Here is an 11,393-nt window from a genome sequence, read left to right on the forward strand (position 1 = left end):
TCGGAGGGGGCCTCCGTGGAGAATAGATGGGGAAGTTCTCTGGGGCGGGCGCAGTTTGCCGCTGATTCTGAGAAACCGAAACTCAGCTGTTAAAACCGCTGCCTCTGCACTTTGGAATCCCGTCCGGAGACTCGCTAAGCGTCCCAGCCGCATCCCTCCCGCAGCGACGGCGGCCCGGGACCCGCGGGCTGTGAACCATGTACACACGCAGCAGAGTGGTGAGCTCCGGGCTCGGCGCCTCCCCTGCCTCCCGCCCGACCCGGGACCCCCGGGGCCCTTACGGGCGGCACGGGGAGCTGGGCCCGCTGGAAGACCGGAGACAGGGTTTGGAGGCAGCCCCTGAGAGCCCTTCGCGGGAGAGCATCGTGCACGCAGGCCAGAGACAGTGAGTATTTTAACAACCTGGCTTCGGGGCGGGAGCCCGGGCCCCAAACATACAAGCACCTTCTTGGTCCTTGGAGTTTGAAGCCACAGGGGCCGAACAACAGGGGTTTTGACGGAATGAAAGCTCATTTGCTTAAATGAAAGCATCCATGCCTTACCTTATAAATAGAGTTTGCTAGTTTGCAGTCCAAATAACCAGCCCGGTTCCTTCTAGGAACGCTACTTTTCTGACTTTTGTGACTGGCTACAGGATTGAAAGATGTGGGTGCGTAGGAACTGCCTAGGCGTCCAGTAAGATGTCATTTTCCAGGTATCTCCAGAGCTCATACTCCAACCAGTATGGAAATAACTTTTCCTTTACTGTTTTTTAAAAACTTGGTGCCCAGCCAGGCGCGTTGGCTCAAGCCTGTAATCCCAGCACTTTGCGGGGCCAAGGCAGGCAGATCACCTGAGGTCAGGAGTTCGAAACCAGCCTGGCCAACATGGTGAAACCCCGTCTTTACTAAAGATAAAATAATAAACTGGGTGTGATGGCACGCGCCTGTAGTCCCGGCTACTTGGGAGGCGGGGGTAGGAGAATCGCTTGAACCAGGGAGACGGAGGTTGCAGTGAGCCGAAATCTCACCGTTGCACTCCAGCCTGGGCAAGAGAACGAGACTCTGTCTCAACACAAAACAAAACAAAAAAAACAAAACTTGGTGCCCTAAATGGAATTACTATATCAGACACTAACAGGTAAGGGTCAACAAGAAATGTGATATGGGGTAGAAGATTCAAATTCTGCCTCTAGGTAGGAGCAAGCCTGTGTCGCAGCAAGACTCCCAGATAAACTAGCCTCTTACAACCAGAGGAGTGGAGCTGAGTGAGTGAGGAGCTGAGTGACCGTAGTAACTCTTGTCCCTGATGTTGATATGTGCTCTGTGCAAGAACAGATAGGTAGCATTTATTCCTGGTCTTTCATTCAGGGACTGCAGTGAGTATCCGGGAAACATTTATTATGCAAGTGTCATAAGCCTCTCTTTCCAGCCAAAGGAATGAACTTCTTTAACTCAGCAGTATGGTTTATCACAACATCACTGCCTTTGAAGTGCTGCCTCTGTGAATTGGAACTGTCCGAATGGTTTTATTTTTAGTGTCTCCTTTTTCATCGACTTCTAGTCCTACGAAAGACAAACCCTGGTTGCTAAGAAACAGTATATAACCTTATGGCCGATAAACAGTAGATTTTCTTTCATCCCTTAGCTTTTGAAAGTACCAGGCCTTTAATATTATTCAGCTTAGGTTTACCCTTAGACGGGGTAGATAATCTGGAAATCAATTAGAGATTGTTGCATTTCTTTCCTCCTCAGAATAATTGGTGTCTTGCCGCAATAGAAACAGCCCATTACTTTCAAGTAACTCGCATATCTGCAAGCTATAGTACTTACCAGTAACGAAGGTCATAGACATATGGTCTCATGTCCATGAATAGTTAATGATGAACATGATTTGCTTTACTTTTTTCTGTTAAAAAGCATTTATTTAGATATAACCACTTATTTTCAAGCTCATATCATCACATAAGTATTAACTGTTGCACCTATTTTCTTATTTGGTTGTAATTACCCCGGAATCTTGCTAGACCAGACTGCTCAGAAACAGGCAGTTTTCGGATGGGTTATCCAGGCCTTAATACCCTGAAGACCTCATTGCACACTGGTTTGCAATTCCTAAAAAGATTTTCAAATAAACCATTAAAAACTACCAGGAAGTGTTTAGTTATCTCTCACTGAGTCTTCCTTTTTTTTTTTTTTTTTCACATAAACCAGTTGCAGTAAGTACAGAATTATATATTCCCTTTTAGGGGTTTGATGTCTGAGATCCTGTTGGGACAACTTTGAATTTTTGTTGCATCTCCATTAGTTACTTAGATTCACTTTCTCACTTGTTTCCTTTAATGGAGTTGGAAAACCAAGGAAAATAAATGGCACATATCTCAGTAGAATTAGTGCCCCCCCGCCCCAAAATAAAGAAGTCTTTATTTATTTTGGGGATAAAAATTAGAAATACTTTCTGATTTAAAAAAATGAAGAGGCTGGGCGTGGTGGCTCACGCCTGTAATCCCAGCACTTTGGGGGCCGAGGCGGGCAGATCACGAGGTCAGGAGATCGAGACCATCCTGGCTAACAAGTTGAAACCCCGTCTCTTCTAAAAATACAAAAATTTAGCCGGGTGTGGTGGTGGGCGCCTGTAGTCCCAGCTACTTGGGAGGCTGAGGCAGGAGAATGGCATGAACCCAGGAGGCGGAGCTTGCAGTGAGCCAAGATTGTGCCACTGCACTCCAGCCTGGGCAACAGAGCAAGACTCTGTCTCAAAAACGAAACAAAACAAACAAAAAGAGGATAGAGTTAAGTGCTTTAATAGTACAGCGTCATTTGTCTACTCATAATGTGAATTTATTTATATGGTAAAAGATTTGTCTTGTTTTGTGTGCATCCTTCCATTAATTTCCTCCTGCATCCCCAGCGTGGGGATTAGGAATATGGGCTCTGATGCCGGGTAGACCTGGGTTCAGTTCTGATTATGCCATCACTTGCTCTTTGAACAAAATCCTTAGCTACTTTATGCCTCAGTTTCCTCATTACTTGATATGAGACAATAACTTCATAGGGTTTTAATTTTTCCGCATATATATGTAGAAAACATAACTTTATGCCTGATAAAGTACTATGCTATCACCCTTAAGTCAAGTGTTTGTGCCTTGTTAAAAACACACACAAGAAAACACTGGTTTAAAACACCTACTTGTGGTCGGGTGCAGGGGTTCATGCCTGTAACCTCAGCACTTTGGGAAGCCAATGTGGGAGGATTGCTTTAGTCCAGGAGTAACATAGGGAGGCCCTTGTATCCAAAAAAAAAAAAAAAAAAATTTTTTTTTGAGCACGGTGGCACATACCTGTGTCCCAGCTACTCGAGAGGCTGAGGCAGGAGGATAGCTTGAGCTCAGGAGCTCCAAGACTACAGTCAGCTGTGATTGTACCACTGTACTCAAGCCTGGGCTGTTAACAGAGTGAGACCCCGTCTCAAATAAATAAATAAACCACCCACTTGCATAGAAACAAAGTATACTAGTAAAAATCTATGACTATCAATATATTAAATGATTCTGAGTACCTCTGATAGATTCTCAGACAAGATTGAGTTCTTGATGGAATTTGGATTTAAGTTATTACAAGTATTTACTAATTCATACTGGCTTTCCCAATGAGTTTTACTTGGTGATTTTTATCTTGTCCTTAAATATCAAAGCTATCTACACAAATTAAAAGAGAGAAAAGCTTACACAAACTTCTAATCCAAAGTAAACCTTTATCCTTCCTTTTAATGTTCTGCTTGTTTGTAAATATTTTACATTATTTATATCACCTCTAGATAAATATAAGACAAAGACATGCATTTACCTAGTTTTTATCCAATTCTGGGAAATGGGGTCTTGCCTGTGCTAGTAATACAGGGTTGAGTTCATTCTTGTACTTGTCTAACCATACCTGGTCCTTTAGCTTGATGCTGTTTGAGGAAAATAAAAAGATATTTTGAAAACGAACCTATAATATGGAATTTTATTTTACAGTTAACTTGAGCTGAATTTGTATGTAAATTATGTTAATCTTAACATTTTTGTGGCCTACTTTGTATTAGTATTATAGAGATTTCAACATGAGCAATGGTAACCATAGCACTTATGTAGTGCCTAGTACGTAGAAGCACACTATGTATATTGACTCTCAATCCTCATAACCACCATGGAACGAGAGGACCTCTAGCTTAAAAGAACTAATTAAAAACTAGGAACAAATAACTATTCAACAAAAAATAAACCCTTATGAAGCTTACTGTCTAATTGATGGGACAGACATTTATTAAAATGTGAATAAATATGTATACTATAAAGCAGGGGTATCCAATCGTTTGGCTTCCTGGGGCCACATTGGAAGAATCGTCTCGGGCCCCACAGAGAATATACCAACACTAATGATAGTGGATGAGCTTTAAAAAAAAAATCGCAAAAGAAAAACTCCATGTTTTAAGAAAGTTTATGAATTTGTGTTGGGCCACATTCAAAGCCATCCTAAGTCGCCTGGGCTTACATGCACCTTGTGGGCCCTGGGCTGGACAAGCTTGTAAGGAAAGCCAGGGTCTGAGCTGGTCTTGGGAGCAGGAAGATCTTTCCTCAGACGTGACGTTTGAGCTTTGGTCTACAGGATCATTAGGAGTTGCGTGTTGTTTTTTTTTCCTGACACCAAATATGTCATTCTAACGCCAACTAACTCTGACCCCAACTAAGTGTCCCACAGTTCAGTTCTAACACTAACTACTCAGAGTTAGTGTGGACCCCACAAATTAAGGGCTCCGTCCTGCAAAACTGCCCCCCACTTCAGACTTCAGACACTAGCTGCAAATGGAGTCTCCAGGCTACCTGTATGTCTCCCTACCAGACTACAAAGTTGGGGGTTCCCATGCATCTCCCCTTCCCCAGTTTTGATAATTCACTAGAGTGACTCACAAAACTCGCAGAAATTACTATATTTATGATTATAGGTTTATCATAAAGGATACAACTCAGTAAAGTGGAAGAGATGCGTAAGGCATCTCTTGGGGGATGAAGGGGTAGGTGGTGGGGTGTGAAGAGTTTCCATAGTCTAGGTGGGTGCGTTGATGTGTTCGTCAACCTGGAAGACCCCCAAACCTTATAGTTCAATAACTGTTATTGAGGCTTTATTACCTAGGCATAATTGAATAAGTCCAGTGGCCATTGGTGATTAAATCTCCAGCCCCCTCCTCTCCCCAGAAATTGAGATGGGGCTGAAAGTTTTAACCTCCAATCTCACAGTTGGTTTTTCTAGCTACCAGTCTTTTTTTTTTTTTTTTTTTTGAGACGGAGTCTCGCTGTGTCTCCCAGGCTGGAGTGCAGTGGCGTGATCCCGGCTCACTGCAAGCTCCGCCTCCCGGGTTCACGCCATTCTCCCGCCTCAGCCTCCCAAGTAGCCGAGACTACAGGCGCCCGCCACCACGCCCGGCTACTTTTTTGTATTTTTAGTAGAGACGGGGTTTCACCATGTTAGCCAGGATAGTCTCGATCTCCTGACCTCATGATCCACCTGCCTCGGCCTCCCAAAGTGCTGAGATTACAGGCTTGAGCCACCGCGCCCGGCCTAGCTACCAGTCTTGATTCTTAAGCTAGCTGTCTAGGGACCTCACCAACAGTCATTAGCATACAGTAGACACTTAGCACTCTGGGAATCCCAAGGGTTTTGGGAACTCTGTCCCAGGAACCAGGGACCATGACCAAATATTTATTTTGTATTATATCACAGGAGTTTAAGTGGCCTCTGAACAGCCAGAGAAACTTGTTGTTCAGATTGTCTTCAGAAGAACTTACAGTGGGGAGCATAGTCAGCTGACGGCCCCAGCTGCCACGCTTTTGGATCCATTACACCTTGCCTGTGAGTGCTGGCTTGTGCCGCACCCGTCCCAGCCAATGACTGAGCATTCCAGGGTGCCAGTGCTGTTGCAGAACTGCTAGGCTTATATGCCGTCTGTGCAGCTACAGACCCATACACTGACAATGGCACTTGCAGCAGAGGAAGAGTTTAATCATTGTGAAGTTCTCAGTGAAGAAACAGGAAGAATTCTCAAGCCTCAAATTTGTTTCTTCCACGGGTACTGGACAAGGGTTTTTAAGGGGATTCATGGAGAGTGAGGGGCTAGAAAATCTGGGGTTGTCCGTTGGACAACTCAAAGCTGGGCTAGCGAGCAGCAACCGGCTACAAGGAAGTAGACCAAAGGGCAAGCTGGCTTAATGATTGCTGCTGCAAGCCCGGTTGCATTTTATTGTTTTATTTTTCTCTTGCTCAATTTTATACAATTTTCTTGGGATGGTTTTAGAGCTAGCCTATTATTGGCCCATGTGGGACTCCTCTATTAGGCAACTTTTGCTGGAAGACTCCCCATATTCCTGTCCAAGATTTTCTCAGAACTGTATAACACTCTGAGGATCTTGCTACTCAATCCTCTTTCCTTCCGTCCTTTCATAGAATGAAAGTTGTCAGACTCCAAATGAGGTCACTTGTGTCAAACATGTGGAGCTGGGGCCATGAAGGGAGGATTCTCACGCACATATGCCTGATAACAAGAACTCTCACAAAAGGCTCCGCAAAGACTACAACTTTGCACAAAAGCTACAACCTTAAAAAATACTTTTGCAAGGACATCTGCCTAGCAACTGTCTGTCCAACCTTGGATTGATTCTACACTTGTTGATTCTTGTAGCCAAGGATATTTGTCTCAAACAACTTATATCACCCTCCTCACTTTTCCTTTAAAAACCCTGGTCTTCCTTTGCCTTGCTGAACATACCCACTGTATTCCCATTGCAATGCTCAATCCAGAATAAATATAATTTTCTTTAGGAGAGCCTCTCTCGTTGTCTTTTATTTAGGTTTTGGCAATAGGAATCAGACCCGGTCTTGTTCTCAAGGCTTTCCTTGCCTACCCCTGCTCCCCGTTTCATCCTTCACAAGCATTCCCCCTTATCCATCTCTTGCATGTCTAACTCTGTCTTGGTGTCAGCTTCTGAAGGACTCAAACTAATACAGTCTCTAAAACACCCTACTGCAACCTCAACACTTAGACATCTTATTTATGTCTGTTGATGGCATGCTATCTATGCAGATTAGGGAAACCCATTTTTTTTCTCATTTCCTCCTTTAGGGCCCAGAAAACACATTTCCTAATTTCCTTGATCCAATCTCAATGCATCCCACCAGTTTGTTATGCTCGAGGGAAGGAAATAATCTTTGTAATCCTTCTCTTCGTCCCCAAACTCTCAAGGGAGATAAAAGGAGAATCAATGATGGTTTGGTAAGAGCAGTTCATCATGGCCAGTCCTGATTTTTCTCTTTTCTCCTTAAAAAGCATTGTTAAATTTTGTAAAGTTTTTTGGAATTATAACATGGAATACAAGGTGGGATATACAATAATAAAGTCACTAAGTTATAGTGTTAAATTTTTATAAATATCACTCTTTAGTGTCTATTTTCTGAAATCCTGAAGTATGGTTTCTTATGTCTAAGACAGAACTTAAGTCATTTTGACTCACATTATTTGCATCTGAATAAGCCACATACAATATTCTGAAATTAAGCGCAAGTTTTTACAAACTTATTAGAGCATATTAGAACTGTTTTCACTATTGCTTCCTCACTGCAATGTCCATATTTTCAATTTCCTTCTCTATATGATTATGAGAAAATAAAATTATAAAACTCTGCTTATAGATGCTAAGTGGCTTGAATGCATCAGGCTAGTGTTCTTCCCTGGAAATAGAGAATTGAATAATGCTGGAGTTCTTTTTAATGTTATGAAATAATAGTACACTGGAAGAGAGTATCTGTGATTGATTGTAATGAGCAATCTTCTTGATGGCTCAATATAGATGGTTATTCATTAGGGGATTATTTAAGTCAATCTTTAGCATGCAGAAAGTTTATAAAGCAACAGATAGTATTTAACTCTTACTAATGACATGCCTCAATGAGCTGGGTAGATGTCTCAATGATTACCAGATACTAATACTAATACTATTTGACTTATTTTTGAAATGAGAAATGTAATGAAGCATTGGAATCCTGTTGTAGCATGAAGTAAATTAGTTATGACCTGGAATAATTAAACTGGGTACTCCTGAGAGACAAACCAAAATAACATTTAGTAGCTCGTGTGTTTTCAATGATTAACCATGTGCTAGACCTTGTGTTAAGTATGTCAGGTACATTATTGAATAGTTTCTTCATGATAAGCCATTTGCTACCTTAAAGATGAGGAAACTGAGTCTTGAAAATAAAATGATTTTCCAAGATCTCATGGCTTTTTGAGTGACAGAACCAGTATTCAAACCTACATCTATCTACCAAATTCTAGATCTTGAATATGATGTATAGAGGGAGGATAGATAGAAGGAGTGATAGTGCAGCTAGCTAAGGTCCTATCATCTTTTTTTTTTTTTCCCCCTGAGATGGAGTCTTGCTCTGTCACCCAGGCTGGAATACAATGGTGCGGTCTCAGCTCACTGAAAACTCTGCCTGCTGGGTTCAGGCGATTCTCCTGCCTCAGCCTCCTAAGTAGCTGGGATTACAGGTGCCCACCACCGTGCCTGGTTAATTTTTGTATTTTTAGTAGAGACAGGGTTTCACCATGTAGGTCAGGCAGGTCTTGAACTGCTGACCTCGTGATCCACCTGCCTCGGCCTCCTAAAGTGCTGAGATTACAGGCGTGAGCCACTGCGCCCAGCCCTGTCATTGTTTTATATTGACATTAAGAAAAGAGAAGTTCTATAGGCTAAAGGGAGTGGTAATATAGAGGCAGTAATGTGACATTTACAGTTGCAGAGAGGGGAAGATTTCTTTCCTTACCTATCCCTAGGTTCATGGCTGATATCCCTATAAAAAAAGATAGATTAACAAGAGAAAAGCATACCCATTCCTTTAACATAAGTTTTATAGGACATAGGAGCTTCCAAAAATGAAGATTCAAAGAACCAGGGAAAACGGTGTCTTTTTATGCTTAGGTTTGATGAAGAGTGGATAGTGTATAGAAGTATGATTGGTGAAAAAGGTGTATGGTCTAATGACATAAACTGGGGAAGCTTAGCAAGGCCTGTTTGTTCAAATTCTCTGTGTCTCTGTGTCTCCATTCCTTTCCTATGGGTTTAGGGAGGAGGGAGGATCCCTCTGAAACGAGGATCTTATGGCCTACCTTAGAGGAAGGTCAGAGAAATTTTTTTTTTTTTTTTTTTTTTTTTGAGATGGAGTCTTGCTCATCGCACAGGCTGGAGTGCTGTGGCGCGATCTCAGCTCACTGCAAGCTCCGCCTCCCGGGTTCCCGCCATTCTCCTGCCTCAGCCTCTTGAGTAGCTGGGACTACAGGCGCCCGCTACCACGCCCGGCTAATTTTTTTGTATTTTTAGTAGAGACGGGTTTCACCGTGTTAGCCAGGATGGTCTGGATCTCCTGACCTCGTGATCCACCCACCTCGGCCTCCCAAAGTGCTGGGATTACAGGCTTGAGCCACCGCGCCCGGCCGGTCAGAGAAATTTTGTATGGCTTGCTTCAGGGAGAAAGATGGGAGAAGGTCAGAGAGGACTTCCTGCTTTTGCTGTTTTCTCAAATGCCAAGGTCCGTATTTTGGGATAACATGTCTTGAACCCCACCATAGTTTTAAAATGATTTGAATAGGGAAGTAGTTTGCAGGAGAAAAGTTTCTCTGGGGATTCCCTTTGTTCTGCTGCTTTTCACAAATGACAGGTGAGCTGGGTAGCCTGGTGTCAGTGTTACTGGCAAGGGGTCCTGATCCGGACCCCAAGAGAAGGTTCTTGGAGGTCACACAAGAAAGAATTAAGGCAAGTCTATAGAGCAAAGTGAAAGCAAGTTTATTAAGAAAGTAAAGGAATAAAGAATGACTACTCCATAGGCAGAGCAGCCCCGAGGCCTGCTGGTTGCCCATTTTTATGGTTATTTCTTAATTTTATGCTAAACAAGGGGTGGGTTATTCATGCTTCCCCTCTTTAGACCATCTAGGGTAACTTCCTGATGTTGCTATGGCATTTGTAAACTGTCATGATGCTGGTGGGAGTGTAGCATTGAGGAAAACCAGAGGTCACTCTCGTTGCTGTCTTGGTTTTGGTGGGTTTTAGCTGACTTTACTGAAACCTGTCTTATCAGCAAGGTCTTTATGACCTGTATCTTGTGCCAACCTCCTATCTCATCCTGTGACTTAGAATGCCTTAACTGTCTGGGAATGCAGTCCAGTAGGTTTTAGCCTTATTTTACCCAGCCCCTATTCAAGATGGAGTCTCTCTGGCTCAAACATCTCTGACATTAGAGCGGTTATCTCACTCTCACTGTGCAACCTCAACAACATAGTAACTTCCAGTGACTTTTTTTTCAGACTTCTGATCATAGCCTACAGTGAGCAATTCATTTGACATCATGACCTAGTACATGACTGAGTATATATTAGCGTATATATAACTAAAATGACACGAAACAATTCTCACCTTTTTTATATGTGATGTCCTCTGTTTCTATTCTTGTGCATTAAAAATAAATCCATTGAATTGATTTCATAACCCATTAGAGGGTTACCTCCTACAGTTTGAAAAGCACAGTTCTATGCATGACAGAAGAGAGAGAGTGGATAAAAATAAAAAATAATTTTGGTTTGATTAGATCAAATTTACATTCCTGTTTGTGCAGGAGGGTAGAAATTATGGTCCTGTATAGAAGGAATTTCCAACTTTTCTGCACTGGATTCCATTCCTCAGTATGGTATGCATTTGTGGTCTGCCAAGGCTTGGGGAGCAATCATTTTTGTTCAAATACAATATCAAAAATGAATGGGAATTGCTCAAAAAGTCTTCGACAGCTGGAACGGTGAAACAATAAATCAACAGGATGATGAAAGCTTGAAAACACATAATACCTATAATAATCAGTAGAACCATAGCAGAAATGAGAAAAAAAGAAACTTAGTTCAATTACACAGTAAGGTTACTTACTTCAAAGTCAGTAGAGTGCTGTAAGGTTATACATATGAAGGTTAATTGCGTCTATTCAGAATGTATTTGAATCTGAAACAAAAGCTTAAGAGGAGAGAAAATAATCAAAGGGAAATGACTGCATTTGAAGGGTCTATTCTATATCAGAGAATCGGCTGATGATGGCTCCTTTGTTCTGTAATGTTTGTAATTCCCTGGCCCCCACCCCCTGCAAATATGAAGACTTAAAAGGAAATCCGTTAAAGTCCTGTAGAAAAACTGAAGACATTTACCATCATTAAAACTCAAGGGCTAGTATTGCCCAGTGTTTGTTTTACTATGGTACTAGTGAGAGCAGAAACCTATGCTACCTAATCTTGTAAGAAAAGCTGAGCCCCTGCTTTAAGAAATTTTTTTTTCTTTTTGTGACTGGCTG

At 42.3% G+C, this 11,393-nt stretch overlaps 1 protein-coding gene across 1 annotated transcript in view; it reads left to right on the forward strand.

Moving 5' to 3' along the window:
* The first annotated feature begins 6 nt into the window (after window positions 1-6).
* Window positions 7-11,393, forward strand: part of EPSTI1 (epithelial stromal interaction 1 (breast)) — a 120,935-nt gene continuing 109,548 nt past the window's right edge. The window contains exon 1 of the mRNA XM_011974630.1: window positions 7-385. Within this exon, the coding sequence (XP_011830020.1) occupies window positions 198-385 (188 nt within the window). The 5' untranslated portion in view covers window positions 7-197. The remainder of the gene's footprint in view (window positions 386-11,393) is intronic.

This window comes from Mandrillus leucophaeus, unplaced genomic scaffold, assembly GCF_000951045.1.
Source record: "Mandrillus leucophaeus isolate KB7577 unplaced genomic scaffold, Mleu.le_1.0 Scaffold147, whole genome shotgun sequence".
Lineage (NCBI taxonomy): Eukaryota > Metazoa > Chordata > Mammalia > Primates > Cercopithecidae > Mandrillus > Mandrillus leucophaeus.